This window comes from Gopherus evgoodei, chromosome 5, assembly GCF_007399415.2.
Source record: "Gopherus evgoodei ecotype Sinaloan lineage chromosome 5, rGopEvg1_v1.p, whole genome shotgun sequence".
NCBI classification, from domain to species: Eukaryota; Metazoa; Chordata; order Testudines; family Testudinidae; genus Gopherus; species Gopherus evgoodei.
The window spans coordinates 113418371-113436017 of record NC_044326.1 but is presented as its reverse complement, the minus strand read 5'-3'; the positions used below and the strand labels follow the sequence as shown (position 1 = coordinate 113436017).

General features: G+C 39.4%; 1 protein-coding gene across 1 annotated transcript in view; it reads right to left on the bottom strand.

The window, feature by feature from the left end:
- Window positions 1-2531: 2531 nt before the first annotated feature.
- Window positions 2532-17647, bottom strand: part of HADH (hydroxyacyl-CoA dehydrogenase) — a 34934-nt gene continuing 19818 nt past the window's right edge. Inside the window, exons 5-8 of the mRNA XM_030564542.1 lie at window positions 12192-12281; window positions 10435-10507; window positions 6087-6203; window positions 2532-3036 (exon numbers count right to left, since the gene is read on the bottom strand). Coding sequence (XP_030420402.1) covers window positions 2918-3036; window positions 6087-6203; window positions 10435-10507; window positions 12192-12281 — 399 coding nt within the window. The 3' untranslated portion in view covers window positions 2532-2917. The remainder of the gene's footprint in view (window positions 3037-6086; window positions 6204-10434; window positions 10508-12191; window positions 12282-17647) is intronic.

Sequence of the window (17647 nt, the reverse complement as noted above, 5' to 3'; positions counted from 1 at the left end):
GTGAATGCTCCTGCTGAGAAAAAGGACAAGGAAGACAAAGGGTTTAAAAGCAAGTAGAGATGGAAACAAAAAACTTTTTTCTTCCCTATTCCCCAGTTTTTCACAATTTGCTTTCCTTTACTTTATCAGGAAGAGTGTAAGTGATTAGCCGGGCCAGGTTACCACATCCTCTTTTCATCCCCTTGAGGGCAAGGAGCTGAATCCTTGGGTAATCTTTAGTGATGAAAGGTACAAACAGGTGTTTCCTCTGTTGAATTTAATTAGTCATCATTTTAAGCTAATTTCCCAAAGGTGTCTTTAAACAAATTTTTGCCAGAAAATGATGGAAAAAGTTCTTCTACAATTTTCCATTTACTATTTGCATTTCAAGTTTGATTTGAATCCCATCTTGTCATTAAAGGAAATAATTCCTTTAGGGGTATGATCCCTCATGCATCACCACTACCCTAATCTGAATCTTAAATTGACTCAAACTACTGCATAATCATCTCTAGAGAAGGGATATTTGAACTGTAGCACAAAGGCTTTTTGTAGCTGTTACCACTTCAAACTTGTTTCATCATAATCCCTTGAACACAAGTTACTTCCAAAAAGTTCTATGCATTCCTGAGAACACTAAACCTAAAAAAAAAAAGTTTTTTTGATTTGATGGCTGTTGGCCTATGTTCTCAAACCTGAGTGTCTGAAGTTAGCCCCTTAAATCCATATTAAGATGCATCAACAAAAGTAGACTGGTTTTCAAAAGCATAGCTTCAATGGGACTTATGCATATCCTATATTTCTGTGCCTTGATATGGATTTATGGGGCTAACTTTAGGTACTCAGGTTTGAAATGTTGACCTGGTATCTCTTACCTATGTTGCTTTGTCTGGCACAGCAGTCCCAAGCATTCCTGAAGGACACAGACACCACTCCCTCAGATTAAGCATCTTCAAATGTTCCATTTGTTTTGGAGGGAAAACTTTTCAGGAACAGCAAGCTGAACCTACAAATGCCACTTGCAGATTTTGGGTATATAGTTTATATGCACGTACACAAACTGTTATCTGTTACAGCTCTTGAAAAGAAAATATTGCACAAGGGAAAGTTTGTTTTCCCAGAATATCACATTTACTGGTGATTGATTATATTTAAATTTATCATGAAATAGCTTATGTTTAAAGTTATGTAGGACTTTAAACATAAATTCTTCAAATTAAATGAAAAATGATCTTATGACTAAAGGGAAGACTATCAACTCAAATTTGGCCCCAAACACTGATTTTGTGTTTAAAACAAAAAAGCTTCCACAAAACACGATTCACAATTCAAACACTGAGAACCTTAAAGTGAAACTAACTTCCTCCATTTCTGTGTCCATGCTGGAAAAATTTCAAAAAGTGAAGAGCACTGATCATAAAAACTTAACTATATTTTAAAAATTTATTCAGTTTTAACAGGCTAAAGTGTGATCAATACCAACAATTCTGGTTTACAGTAACATTTCTTTAATGTGACATTGCTCTCATAAGGCACAGGACTGGGCATCAGATCTGGGCTGAAATCCTGACCTCACTGAAGTTAATGATTTCTCTTCCTGCCTCTGACACACACATCCTATGTGACCTTGGCCAAGCCACTTAATAGTCGGTGCCTCAGTTTCTCTATCTGTACAATGAGGGTTTGCAAAGCTCTGCGGGATCTTTGAATGGAAGAATTGTCACCTTATTTCTTCAAATTTATAAAATATAGTTATAGGCACCCATCCTATAAAGTATCACAAACTAAATAACAGAAAAGGGCTACCAAAGAAATGAAAATCCCGACCCTCTGCCCATTTCCTCCACAATAGCCTGAGAAAATGAGGCATGAAATATTAACAAAATGTGGGCTCTCGCAAGCTCAGGGGAAAGAAAAGTCCAAACCCAAGGACCCATTATAAAACGAGTGCCCTGCCTATACATTTACACAGATGGGACTTGATCTTAAAGAGCTCAACTACAGCCGCCTGGTACAAGGAGAGTGACACTACAAAAAAATAAATGTAGTTTTTGAAAAAGTCCCAGTAAAAAAAAGGTAGCTTATGGGACTCCCCAAAATTTATAAAAATGCTTACAAGCTTTTTATTCTAGCTGCTTAAAATAAATCCATGCCCTTAAGACTATACATTCTTCCAGGGTGGGCCATCTTTGTTATATATTTGTACAGCAGGTAGCACAATGATTTGAGCCCTTAAGTGCTACCCCAATAGAAATAATTATTACTGCTTTAAAACACAGTATTAAAACAGCTTTTTTCCTGAGGAATCAGCCACAAATGACAGTACAAATCGTTTCAAGATTAATTTTTAAAAATACAGAACCTATAAAATAATCTGTTTAAGGTACTACTATATTGTAACCCAACTATTATTATGGTCTATAGATTAGCTTTTTTTAAAAAAACGTCAGAACAAAATCAGACATTGCGTTTCTGCCTCTACATTTACCAGGACGCAAACAGACTGCCACCCAGTGGATTAGAACCAAGTATACCAATTCAAAGCCAGTGGACTGAATACAGAATTGTTGACAATTTTATTTTCACTAAAATGTGCAGGAGTTATTTTGTTAATATAATAAACTGTTCAAAAACATGAATGCTGTTTTCACTTTTGTCTGCAAGAAAATGTCTTGTGCCTGGAAGATCAACATAGGCACCATGTGTGTAAAGCTTTCAGAATTACAAAAAAAAATTAATCTACCAAATCAGCCCTCAGCACAGAAATTGTTAACTGGTGTAAACAATCACTTCAGAGACAGATTACAATCAAAATGCACAGAACTGCTTGTGACATTCGAGGAAAGGCTTGGTCAAGCAGCATTCCTAGCGTAGTAGGAGAAATGCTGCATGGCACATGCTTATATGTATGGCTTGACCACCCCTCATATGCTGGAGTTCATTTGTATTTGTAAAATCCTTCACCAGTCTTCTTACCCATCTTCCTCTCCTCCACTAATTTATTCAGCAGTGGGCTCGGAGCAAACAGAGGATTGTTTGGCTCTAACAGATGCCACCCTGGTGGAAGAAAGGAACGATAGGTTAGTGGTGATATTTATTATTTGCAAAGACGACAGTCTCCTAGATGTCAGGGACACTTCAGTACTCTTCCATGAAATGTTCTCATGTGGGTCTTGTCATTCTCTCCTATTTAAGTTCTTCCACTTTAATTGGACCAGAGAAAAAATTAGTGACTGTAGAGCCTAGTGATTAGGGCACTCATGTCAGATGGCAGATCCTTGTTCAAATCCCTTCTCCTTATCAGGCAGAGGGGGGAGGTCTCCCACATCCTGGGTGAGTTCCCTAACCACTACATTAAAGATAATGAGAGGTTATCCTCCTCTCCCTCCCACCAGTTATTCTGTGTGAACTCACCTGAGGGGGCTCAGCTAGGAGGTGGAGCACACATGCCTACTGGATCAAGTCCCCACATGTGACTTATATAGCCATCTTCCCTGAGATGTGAATTGCTCTGGGGCTCAGGCAAGAGACTGCCCAGGTCCCTAGAGAGAGGCTGCAGTGTGCATGGCCAGATGCAAAAGCTTAGGTGCTGAGTGAGCTTAAGCACCTATAGGGTTAAGTGGCAGCTGAATGGAAGTTTTGTGCATTGCACTGGTGTCTAAAAACAGGACTTAGACACCCATGTACCTTAATGGATTACACCCTAGGTATATTCTACATATTATTGAAGGAGGTTATCCCCATGGTCCCAGCAGCTGCGATATTATATAGTGCTAAAAATACTGAGGAGAGTCTAGGAGACAAGAGGGAAGGACGGGAAGAGCAAGGGTGAAAGAAGGATTTTAATCTGTGCAACAGTCAGAAAACGTAACACTGCTCAGAAGTATTGATTAACAGAAAGCCCAGTGATTTACTGAAGAGCATTTTCTGGAAGTGAAATTCTGTTTCAAGCAGACCTTTTTAGAACACCAGCTGAATACAGCTGAGCTGTTTAAACAATTCGTCAGACAATGTGTCATCAACTGCTCCCCAGTCTCCTATTTCTGATCAGGAAAGCAGGGCCAGTCATTAAACCAGTGTCCAACCATCTATCAACTGGGGTGAGAGGGGCCCTTCCTTCACCTTGAGACCTACTGCATGCGGAGGAGCAGCTGTCATGACAGATGTCACTATGGTAACCTCTGCAAGGACAGCACTTATACCTGACCCCTCAAAATACATTTGCCAGAATAATTCTACAGGAAAACAATTACTACAGGCCCTTGTTATTGAGCATAGCAAGGGGAGGCATTAGGTTACAGGGATAATAGGTTGGAATCAAACTCAGAACATCTCCTTTTGGGGTCTGATATCTTATAGCCATTGAGAAGCCAAGAGCTTTAGAGCTGCGTATTTTGTTGTTCACTTATACATGACGAGACATTCAACTTTTAACAAATATAAATGACTTCCCTATTAGCTCTGTAGTGAAATATGGTTTGTAAAACATGTTGGAAGATAGACTGGAGGAAATATATTCCTAAATATCTGTCACTTTCAATTCATCCCTCTTCTCCCTTTCTTCCCCATTTTTCATTAGCTTCTACAGTTTCATTGGGATTATTAACCTGCATTGATACCTCTCTGTTGAAAACACAGTCTACATCAGCCAAATAACCATTCTTGGTTTTACCATCAGTAAAATGGGGCTACTACTACTTCCCTACACCTCACAGAGATGTTTTGAGCTCTCGTTTGAAACGGGCTTTCAGGATGTTAACACTTAAGTATGGTGCTCAGCAATAACATTTCAACACTAGAGATAGAGTATGAGCAACAATAATGACAAACGTGTCTGGGAACTCTCTCACACATTTGTTACAGAAGGAAGACTATATAATATTTATACGAGAAATTCATTAGAAGCGATATGTACATATTTATGCTTCTTGTTTAAGCCTTTACTATCCACAGTCTGAAGACTTACGCTCCCAGCTCACTCACCCACTGGAGATCGTCTTGACAAAGAGACTAGTTTAAGATGATTCCCAATTATCACTTTTTCCCTCCTAGTATCAAGAAAAGTGTCTGACCGCTCTTCCTGATGTTTCCCAGTTACTTTTCCACACAATCTTTACACCATTCCACGAGAAGGGAGCTCCCTTTCACCCAACTTGCTTAACTCTATGGCAAACTTCCAAGTTCTCTCTCACAATTACCTCCAGTAAACACAGGCCTGCATTTAGAATTTGCACGTCCTTGTGTTGTGATTCCTATCAGATATTTTTGCTGAATCTTTATAGCTTTCCCTTATGCTGCTCTGAACTGCCAAACTCTCCAGTCGCTCTGGCACTCAAAAGCAGCCAACTTGTTTTTCTACAGTGTGCAATCCATTTTCCTAATTGTTTGATTAGAGTTGCAGTAACCACATTTATTTTAAAGAGGTGGGTTTCTCTCTCCAAAATAACTGTTGGAAATCACTTAGCAGAGCTCCTCCAATCAAAACAAAAACTGCATATGCAAAAGGATTTCTTATTTCACTTCACGTATACATACACATGCACCATTCGCCAAGGAGATTTAAGTCAGTTTTATAAATTAAAGCCAGAGAAGTTTGGAAGCGATTTTACAGAATGAGTTTATGGTGTTCTTTGGAGCACAACATCTCTCCTCATGTTCTTTAAGGGGGAAGATGAACAGTTCAACAGTTCAGCTACATTTCATGCTTCTCTCACCCCCACAACACACTGTGGCCTGGTCCCTGTTAGAAAAAGCACCTATATTCCGGCAGTGGGCTATGTTAGCAAACTGCTCAAAGCCTGAGCCATGGCTGCATAAGCACTGAACACCAGTGCTGCAACACGGGTACTAATTATTCTAGTGCGGACGCATCCAAACGGACCCTCAGAACCACCAGGGTCACTTGGCATGAACTACCCCGATATCATACACACATGCCTTTGAAAACGAAGGCGTGTTATTACTGATGCTAATCATTCAGGATTATTCTCCCAATCCTTAACTGGCAAAGTCACTTACACTCAGTTTAAACTGAGGAAGACTCAGACTTAAGTTGACACCTCCAGTTACAATTTAGCTAAGAAAGAAAGAAAATGTGTATACAGTACCATCTATAATATATTTACTGGTATCCAACCCAACATAGTCCAGCAGTTCAAATGGACCCATGGGATAGCCAGCTCCCAGCTTCATAGCAACATCAATATCTTCCTTTGATGCATCTCCTAGAGAAAATATTGACAGTTGATGAACAGAGAAAATTCTGCATCTATTTTCCACCATTTTTAAATAATTAACACAGTGTTATTTCATGATGGCACAGCTCTTTACAGTAATCTTTGCAAGTCCACTAAAACTGAGCCAGCACACAGTAAATGTGTTATGGAAATAAGCCTTGTGTTTGGCATGGTTATCAGCAGAAATATAAAACAGTAAATATTAAGTAGTATACAGAATAGCGCTATCTGGCTATCCTCACTGGCATACTTTCAAGTACAGGTTAAGGCCAAATATGGACCCATAGATCAAAGTTGTGAGAAAAATCCAGAAGCCAATAAACCGATAGACCCCTGGGGGCTCAACGGCTACAAAATGTGGGCCCAGCCAGCAAAGCAGGAGCTGGCAGAAAGTGCTAGAAAGAAGAGTACAAAGCTGAGCCTCTCCCACAGTATGTTTGTGGGCCTAATTCCTATTTTCCTGACTTCGTCCTTATTCTATTGCATGTATTGGCACAGGCTTTTGTGCTGTATGTGAGGATCATAATACAAAAGACCCCCTAATCCAGGGTACGCTAGCAGGAGAAGAAGAAAGCGCCATTTTAACTGAAGTTAAAGTTGATTGAAATCTTGCAAACAAGTCACTTTGAAGAAATTTTGTGCTTCATTATTTTTAAGTTTTCATAAAAATATCTTGCTCCGGTATAAGTCTCTGCATTTCAGACTTTATAAACATACACAATATACAGAAATGTCATTAATAAGATTCCAAAACACTGAGACTTTTAATTTATAGCTTTATAATGTGAATCTGAAAAATAATTTCACGTGGTTTTAAAAAAAAAAGGAAAGGAAAGGAACGTAGAACAGAACTCAGCCAGATAGAGATTAGATACAAAGAAAGATGTCAGAGACAGGCTAGCTATTAAGGGGACTTACACAAAGCTCCTTGGAGTCAAAGGGAATCTTTCGATTGACTTCCAGGGACTTTGGTTCAAGCCTGAAGTGATCGAGTTAAACAAGTCTCAAAGGGCCCGATTCTGTGACATGTCAAGTCAACTCCCACTAAGGAGAAATGAGAGTGTGCAGCAGCTTGTAGGATTCAAGCCCCTGGGCTCCATTCTTACTCATAAATCAACGAGAATGCTCTGAATCGTGGAACATGAGCAATACATTTTCAAACTGCCTTTTATTTAAGCATGACACCTTCAACTGCTGATCCGCTTCTGAAGCAGCTGTTTTTAAGGCTCATTTCCCTTTCTGTGCCCTTTTTAAAAAAATCATGTTGAAATGCTTGGGATCCACATTTTACTTTTGAAAGATGTTAAGAACCAGCCTGTTTCACTAATAGACAATTTTTAATGATGCTTAATTTCAACATGATCTAAACTATTGGGCTTAATTCATCACAGCTGAATGGATGCAACTAGGTTGAAGTTCATGGAATTGTACCTACTTACAATAGCAAAATATTTGGTTTACTTTCTTTGCAATAGTAGACACATTACCACTTAGGCTCTGTCTACACTACACACCTTTTAGCAACAGCTGTGCCACTGTTTGTCGGCAGGAGAGAGCTCTCCAGCTGACAAAGCCTTCCACCTTCAACAAGCAGCAATAGCTTTGTGGGCAGGAGAGCTCTGCTGCAGACAAAGCACTGTTCACACAAGCGCTTTTCGTCAGCAAAAATTTTGTCGTTTTGCATGGGGGGTGGGTAGGTGTGATTTTTTTTCACATCCCTGAACAACAAAAGCTTTGCTGACAAAAGTCCAGTGTAGACAAAGCCTTAGATACTTGATCACCTACAGACATTAACTAGTTGCAGAACTTTCTATCTCCTGGAAACAAAAAGATAGAATACAATTAGAAGGACAACAGTACCAAAAAAGATGTTCCCCAATTCATAGTCAGAGCTACCTAAATACAGGATTCCATGTAAGCCAGACTAATTTACTGTGGTTTCTTGGTTTTTCAATAAAAAGAGTGAAATATGAATTCTCCTATACTAATCCTTATAAGGCGGCACAAATTTAAATAATTACTTGCACAGTTTCATTAGAGGAATAAAATCTATGCAAAAGCTGAAATCCTGAAATCTTTATTCAGGCACAATACACATTTGAGCTAGTGGGTACTTTGCATGCCTAAGGACTTCAATGATTGACCCCAAAAAATTAAAGTTTCAATGACTATTATTGTCAAGAAATATCCTAGATTCCCTGCTAAGGTCAGTAAAGTCACTACCATTAGGATCAACACAAGAGGAACAGATAGGATACAAGTTTAACACGTTCCAACAGAGAATATGAATCAATGTAACTTCAGGTCTTCAGGCTTTAACGCAACTTCAGTCAACACACTAAATAATTAAAGTTCATTAATAAATTTTAAACAAGTGTGGAATCCTTGTATTCTTCAACCAAAAACACCAACCAGAACAAAGCTGAAATCAAAATAATGCTTTTGCTTGGGCAAAGGGGAGTTGATTTTATTATAAAATCTTTGTCAATTTTTCTATAAAATTTAAAAATCTGCTGTCTCCTTAAGTGCGTAAAATCACATCTATCATTTAACAAAGGCATCTCCGTACTCCAAATTGTGATATTTTATTAAGAGAAAAGCTGTCCCGTTCCACTCCCACTCCTTTGCCTTTCAAGTCACTGTAATTTGCTCTGTTCTCCCTTCGAGAAGTAATTAGGTACATTTGTTGATGGATAAACAAGTAGCACAAGTTTAAATTTCTCCTGGAGATCAAACCATCACTTCCACAAACTATAAAGGAGATTTTTTAATATTTATAGCATATTAGCTGGAATTCTGGTAATGGAGTGCTTTCATCTGTAAGAAAATGCTGCTTTCAAAAACAAAACTTTGAAAAGACAATCTTAATAGCATGCAGCGATGACCAGAGTGCCTGAAATAAGAACAACTGCACTAAGGTCTGGTCTACACTACCGAGGTTAAGTCGACAAGGCAGCTTATGTCGACTTAACTATGGAAGTGTCTACACTTAGATTTTGCTCCTGCTGACGTAACTGCCCCACTACGCTGACTGTTACTGGCCTTCAGGAACTGTTCTACAATGCCCCAAACTGACAGTGCAATTGATACAAGCACTCCTGGTGAGGATGTGCACTGCTGATACAAGGAGAAAAGTGTAGACAGGCACAGAGTAATTACTGCGGTGCCTATATGCCAGTGTGAGTTAGGTCAACTTAATTTTGCAGTGCAGACATGGCGTCTGTAATTTGCCCTTATCCACTCACATTACTAGCTTTTTTTAAAATGGTTTAGGTTTTTAAGATTAGCTGGGTTTGGTTATGGGAGTCAGGAATCTTTCCCTTCCAAATTCTAATGCAAAAGAGACTGGGAACTCCTGTTTTAGTGCTAAAGCAACTAGGGCTAGTGGGAGAGGAGCAAGAGGTTACTGGAAGTCAATGGGACTGAGGTTCTGTCTACACTACCGAGTCTGTCAGCCAGCCAGCATAACACCCCAGAATACACACAGCCTACAGCAACTGGAGTTTATCTGTTGGTGTGGGAACATCAGCTGCACCTACACTGGGAATTTTGTCGGCATAGCTATGTTGGTCAGGGGGTTGGTTTTTTCAAATCCTTGACCACTGTAGCTATGCAGATATAATGTTTAAGTGCAGAAAGTCCAAGGTTCCTATGTGCCCAAGACACTTTTGAAAATGGGTATTAGGGCTTGTCCAGAAGAGGATTTATTCCAGAATGCTATTCCAGATTAATTTCAGGTACGGACTCTCGTATTCCAGAAATAAGAGCGTCCACACAAGGAGTTAATCTGGAATAGTTAATCTACTTTAAACTCATACCCTACCTTATCCCGGATTAGTTTTCATGTGTACATATGTTCTTAGGCTACTAAAACATGTTCATAAAGTCACCCATTTTAACCCAAGAACAGGTGTTCTAACCAAGCCAACTCTCCCCATCATCTCTAAACTTCAAGCATTTCCCAGCCATCGGAAAATTCACATAACCAATTTATAAATACTGATTCAGCATCCAGGGATTGCTCAGCATCTCAAAATTCAGATGAGAAATTCTTTTAATTACATCCATAGGCTGACATTTGACGTGATCACAACCTTTTATCACCTGACTGATTCCTAAAAGATCAAAGATTTATAACAATCCCAACACTTATCAGAAGAGATTAATATCTAGCAGAGTAACATCAACATCCTACAGAGTAAATACCACTGGTAAATACCTCGCTCATAAAGCCGGACTGCTTCCATCAGGTATGGCACCAGGAGACGATTTACAACAAATCCTGGGGTATCCTGTAAAAAAGAGAGATTCTAAATAAACCCTCTATACTGATACTATTGCCGAACGTTGTATTATAAGTTCAACAAGGAAGTTTCTTATTATCTCACCAAGTTTCACTTCACTCTGGGCTACTGGTCTTTTGCTTGATTTACCTGTTCATTACTATTGTTTAACAGAAATGAATCTAATAACTAAGAACTATTATGTGATCAAATATGGCTGAGGAACCTAAAAGTGCCTCATCTCCATTCTTAATTATTAATTCATCTTAAAAGACTCAGTGTTGCCTCTTAGAGTGCTACTTGGAAAATACTAGCTAGTCAGAAAAATTCTGCTGGTACTGGATGTTTTTGGTGATCTAGGGAGAGGAGTTCTTCCCTTTTGTGTGTGAATTTATTAATAAACACATTCATGGCTTAAGAACTTATCTACTCCTGCCGTTAATTCATCATTGTAAATCAAACTTCTGTGACATCATAATCACTTCAACAGCAACCAATACCAATTTTGCAAACAGAAGGTGATGATCTGGGTTGAGAATTATGCAGCAGGGGCAGGTTGACTCCCAAACAACCAAGATCTTGTTTTAATGTAAGCTTCTATAGTAATCAAAAATGTAAAGGGAAATGAAAAATAGAACATATGAAAGAGTACTGTAAATACCAGTACTATTTAATATACTATCACGTTAGGATAATAATTAATACATAATAGTACAAAAACACCACACCTCCCACTCTTACACAGCAAGTATATACTCCAAGAGCTTCACAATGTTAGGGAAGCATTATAATCCCCGTTTTACACAGGGGAAAATTAACACACAGAACGGTGAAGGAACTTGTCCAAGGTCTCACTTCCATAGTGCTCTTCGCTCATGGAACTCAAAGTACTTTACAAACAGTTACTGATGAGAAGGGAAACAGTTATCTACACTTTACGATTTGGGAAACTGAGGTATGGAGATTTAAAAAAAAAAAAAAAACCTGCCGAAGACCACAAAGCAATGCAGTGGTACAGCTGAAAATAGAACCCAGGATGCCAACAACTACTTCACAATAATTCCTTTTTTCTATGGGCCAGATGCCTCCATGAAAGGTAGGGAGCAATCACGCTGTCCCTCCTTCCCCACAACTCCAGTCCCCAGAAGCCCTCTCTACAGCTAATGAGCAGAAAGCAGTGAAGATTAACACTGGTCTGACCTACACTGAGAGAGAATAATGTGCATACACTACCCACAGTGGAGGATCCAAAAGCAAAGCAGAACATGAATTGGCTGTGGTGCCTCAGGTGTTCGGAGGGCAAGGGGTCCAAGATTCCAGAGGGAGGGGTTTCTGCTTCTCCACTGTAGTTAGGGTCTGAATGGACTGGAGCAGTTAACTGTGATCCCTGACCTGCACTAGGTTTGCCAGAACTATCCCTTGCCCTTTCCACACAACAGCCAGACCCACCCCATTCACACACTGATATGGCAGACTGGGATCTCTCTCTCTTTCAAGGACTTTTAGCTAGAGAGTTGTTCTCGCCTGAAGGGATCTGCATAGGAAGGGATGATCTGCACTAGACACAGAGTAGAAAATTTTCATTGTGTTCATGCAATTACACACCACCTTAAAATGAACAGTTTTTTAAAATGAGCAGAACAGAAGCTCCCTGAGTGTTGCTCGTCTCTCCTCACAATCTAGAGCTACTTGCCTTGCAAGATATTGGATTCTTTCCCAATGTTTTGGTAAATTCCATGAGTGACTCAAAAGTCTTTTGGCTGGTCATTGGCGTCTTGATGACCTAGCAGGGAACCAACATGTGTTAATAAGCAACCAGAAGCCATTTTCTCTCCCCATCCCGATCACTGTGCCAAAAATTAAACCATGATTCAGAATGTTCTCTGAATATTCCACAAAATATCTATATTAGGAAGAACAGTCACACTAACCCAGAAAAATATACATACAACAATAAAACAGTGAAACCTATTTTAAAGCACTCCAAAGCACCCTCCACGTTCTGAAATTGTTACTGTAAGACATTTAAAACGTCCACCAGGTTCAAAGCAATGGAGTTCATCTTTTTAGAACTCTACTGCAAAGGCTCCTGTGTGGATAGTATAAAAACTTCAAAAGCCATATGGTCTCTAATGCCCAGGGAAACGCACTGGCGACATTCTAGAGAACCATGTTTACACACAGTTCTTCATAGAAAGGGTGTAACATGGCTTCCTTGGCCAATATAAACAGGTGCACAGACACTATTATATCAACACATGAGGTCTAAAGAAAACAGTTTTTAATTTCTACTTTTTAAACTGTGCAAAGGCCTCGTATAAGCTTAAGAGTAGGAAGGACCCAAATTATTTTCTTAGCAATTTTGTCCTCACCTTTTGGCAAACTTGGATTTTTCTAAAGATTTTAACAGTTTGAACTGAACAAGATATCTGTTTACTTATTTATTAGTGCCCCAGAATGAGAAAATGATGGCAATACAGCTCTGGAAATAACGTTTGTTAGTTAACTTGGACTCTCTATGCAGCCACTCAGAATCAACTATGCTACATAAGCAGTGAGAGGTAGACTATATCACAAGATTTTCAGTGGAATTTGGTCTCCTAAGCACCAGAATGACTACTGATGATATCAACACACAAACACAGTGAGCATGGAATAAAAACAGCAGGATTTGTTTCTCAGCAGCTAGAACAGAAGTTAGATCTAAGCATCTGGAAGACATTCACACATAAGACAGTACACTAGTTTCAAGGAAGCTTGAATTTATTTCACTTCTAGGAATTTTGAAGCCCAAATACTAGTCTCTCAAACTGTTAAAGGAAAAATCCCCAAAAATCTGTTCTTCTTTTCTGAAAAAGAGTCAGAGTTTAAGGCCAGAAGGGATCACCAGATCATCTAGTCCAGTGGTCCCCAACCTTTTCCGGGTGGCAGGTGCCAGACAACGAGCCACTGAGGACCATGAAGCGGCAATGTCTAGAGGCGGCACCGCCGAAATCCCGCCAAAAATCACTGGCATTTCGGCGGCGACGCCTTTTGGTGACGCCGCTTTTTGATGGATGCTTGTCCGCCGGCCAGTATGCAGGTACACATAGATGCCCCGGCAGGCACCATGGTGCCCGCAGGCACTGCGTTGGGGATCCTGATCTAGTCTAACCTCTTGAATATCACATGCCACCAACACTGCCCAGCTAACTCCAACTATCAAAATTAGGCCAAGTATTATGGCCCACAGGAGACTAGACTATTGTGCACCACAGACAGAGAATAGGAGAGGTCTGAGGGGCACCAATACCTGAGACCCCTGCACTGGCAGGGAAATGATTGAGATATATCCAGATAATCCTGGCAAGTGACCCACACACACATGCTGCAGAGGAAGGTGAAACCTCCACATGGTCACTGCCAATTTGACATGGGGGAAAATTCCTTCCTGATCCCACATCTGGCGATCAGTTAAACCGATGCAAATAAGAACCAACCAGGTAAGAGAATATCTGTCTGTGAAAGGTGTCCAGTTAGAGTCAGTGAGAATTTCTGCATGGACTAAATAAGTGACCTTTAGACAATCTTCAAAGGAATTTGTGACAGATTTGATCACAGCATCTTAACAGTGTAGTTTTAGTTAGCCACGTGGCTAGACTGTCCAGAGTTCAAACTGTTAATCCTTAAAGCAAATGCTTAAGTGTCACAGGATCAAAATGCACATCTCACTGAAAAAAATCTATATAAAATTTAAATACACTAGAACATTTCAAATCGATACTGAAGCCTGCTGCAGTGGCACAGGTACGTTCTCTCCAGATGTATAATCAAAAGTATCACTTTTCCTGCAATTCTGTTCTGAATCTCTTTCCTCCTTAAATATGTTTGCCTTCTTCCAGACCTCCCCTTTTAGGTAATGCAATGCAAGTGGACTACACCTATTCTGACCTTTGTCATTCTCAAACAAAGAAACTCAGTGCCATTCAGTTACCATATCGAGTTTTTCAGACAGGGCCTTAAAAGACACATAGGTTCATTTTCTCTAAACAGACACGGCACTTTTGGAAAGAGTAGGGCCAAAATGTGCAATTCTTCCACTATTATGCAAGGTGCCACACAGCAGAGGACTATGTATCTAGGCAGGTTCTCATGTATTCATCACCACAGAATTTGAGTGCAATCTGATCCTACAGTTCATTGCATTCAGCACTGCTATAAAGATATGATTTGAAAAAGCACTAAAGTCCTTTAGAAGGGATTATCTATAATAAAATATTAAATAGAACTCTTAACTTGCTCACATTGTAACAAGACTCAGTTTTGCCCTTAAAACCATTTGTTACTTAGAGGTGAATGCTCATACTGGAAGGTAGGATCTGGCCCACTGTATATTAAGACCTGTCTATACACAAAGATGCCCAGGATTAATATAAAGTGTGATTTTAAACAGATTTAGTTAAGCCAGTTCAAAAGGCCATGTGGATATTTTTATTTCAATTTAAATAAAGTTATTCCAGTTCAACTTAAGTTGGGAACATGTTTAAGCTAAACTGAAATAAGTCACTCTTAACCAAAAATGAAGTGTTCACATTGGTGCAAAACTGTGGGTAGACAGGTCTCTGTCAAGCATTTAATAGCAAAACTATTAATCTAAAATACTCTATATATGCAATATGAATGAATTATTGTTACTATAGGAATCTGACCTTGTATTTCTTTACATAAACGTTTAATGTCACATGGAATTAGGCCCCAAATTGAGGTTTCATAAAAATAAGCTTCATAACTGAAATGTTTCTACATATTTGGTTACCACTTAATGTTCAGACAGAGAACATTTCACCGGCAAAACCCCCCAACGTATTTGTCCAATTTTTTTGAATGTTAACATTTGTAGCCATGCCTGGTTTGTTAAATATGTGTAGTCAGAGTTTTCACTCAATTTGATAAAATCATTGGAGATGACATGTCAGGGTAATGTAAAGATGCTCACCATGTAATAAGGTAACCTCCTGTTAGAGAGGTCTGATGATTGTATTATTGTACAATGTCTCTCTAAACAAATCTCACTGTTGTAATGATAAAACACATATTTCTACGTTTTTTCTTTATTTCCATCTGAAACACCTATTCTACCTAGTGAACACTGGTCTGCAGTGTTTGCCAACCCAAAAACTATGATGCTGCAGGACAGCCTTGAAAGAGCCTCTAGACAAAAGGAAAAACTAATATGTCTATTTCTGTTTTTAACATTGGTTTCAACCCTACAAAAAAAGAGAACTCAGACAGATATTTATGCCTATATAAAGTCCCAGTGCCAACACCCTCTGCAGGATCAGGCCAGTGACAATTATAGCTGATTGGGAATTTTAGAACAAAACAGTTTTTCATTGGAAAATGCTGATTCTTCAAACCAAAACGTTCTTTCATTTCAGTTTGACAAACTTCTGCCAGTGCACTCCAAGAGTTCTGATGGAAACCTATCGGCTTCATGCCCGGTGTTCTACCAGCTACCTTGAGAAGCTGCTGGGAAGCCTGGGTTTCCAGGGCCTGAAGCTCTGGGGCAGCTGTGCCATACAGATTGCCTCAGTGACAGACCCCAGGGCTTCCAGACTCCTGCTGTGGAGACAGGACCATGATGGCCTCAGCTCTGGACTTTTAAGACTCCCCACTCTACAGCAGGGGATTCCCCAGGCAGTCCTCCGGGTCCCTTGGAGCCAAGAGTTGCTAGCTGCTCGGTTTCATTTTGGACAAAAAAGTTGAATGGAAACATCTTGAGTTTTCCAAAATGAAATTTTTTAGAATTTCTTTTCTGTGGGAAAATATTTTCTCATTGTCAGAGTTTCCCCATGGAATGGAAATTCTGAGTTTTGACCAGCTCCAGTGAAGATACAAAGCTACTGTTTCACAGTCCTGTAAATACCACTTTGTAAGCTGTCCTGAAGATTAGTCCTCAGTATTCACTACGGAGGTGGAAAATTTCAGCCTGCAAAGATCTGCCATATGATTCATGCCTCGAGAGAAATATTTTTACAGCAGAAAATGTGCATCATTTCACATTTTCAGAACTCAAAAGATGGGCAGATTTTGTTCAAATTTTCTTGAAATATCATGTATTTTAGGATGAGATAAGGCATGGAAGATTTCATCCAGAAAATTATTACAAAAAAATAAGCCTCAGAAACTAGGACGTTATAACAGATAGCACAACATAGGTGAATGTTGTTACTGAGGAAACTCTAGAATTATTCATATGTTGGGGGAAAAGGGGAAAAAAAGAGAGAGAGAGAGAGAGAGAAAAAAGAAGCACAGCACTTTAGGGCGTGGGGAGGAGGAAATCTTGCTGTGTAGCAGAGATGGGCCCAAAGGTCACTTTCAGACATACCCAAAAGTTCATAGGTGTTTGTCTCTGCAGTTTTTGGTTTGACCTATTTCAAAGATAGATACAGCTGTGAAATTCAAACTCCCTTCCTCTTCCCCTCCCCCACAAGTGTGGGGGAATTATGGTAAGTGCTTCAGATCTGGGGTTATGGCTCACCCCTATTCCCACTGAATAGGCATCAGAGGTTAGAAAAAATAGTCATGCTGGTCATTATTTTTCGGTGAGGGGGGTAAATTGTGCAAGGATTATAGTAGTGTTGTTATGGTGGGACGGACTTCATGTGCTCCTGTACACTTCCACATGGGATGCATTTATTATTCTACTCTAAGTAGCAAGATGAATACATATTTTATAATCTATTAAAAAGATAGGCACCAGGCACATGTGCCTTTAGATGAACAGTGAAGTAGCTTTAAAATAATTGTATTTTTCGTACCTTAATACAACTAAGAAATAAAGATTCAAACCTGGTATTAAAAACAAATATTTCAAAATCTCCACACACTTCGCCTGAAATATTGCAGAAGCATAAGAATATATATTATTTCAAAGATCCTGAGGATTAGATTAGAACGTTCTGAAACATTCACAATAAAGGAATTAATGACTCGGGACTGGCAACAGAACATGGGGTCTTTCACCTCTTTTAACATCAGTTCATATCCAGTCTGGGCTTGTTGGAACCAAAATTCCTCTACCCGTTGCCTGATGACTTAAAACACAAAAAGTTCTTATCAGAAAGTTGTCCATGTGACTGAAATCATCATCAAAACTGATGATCTTGT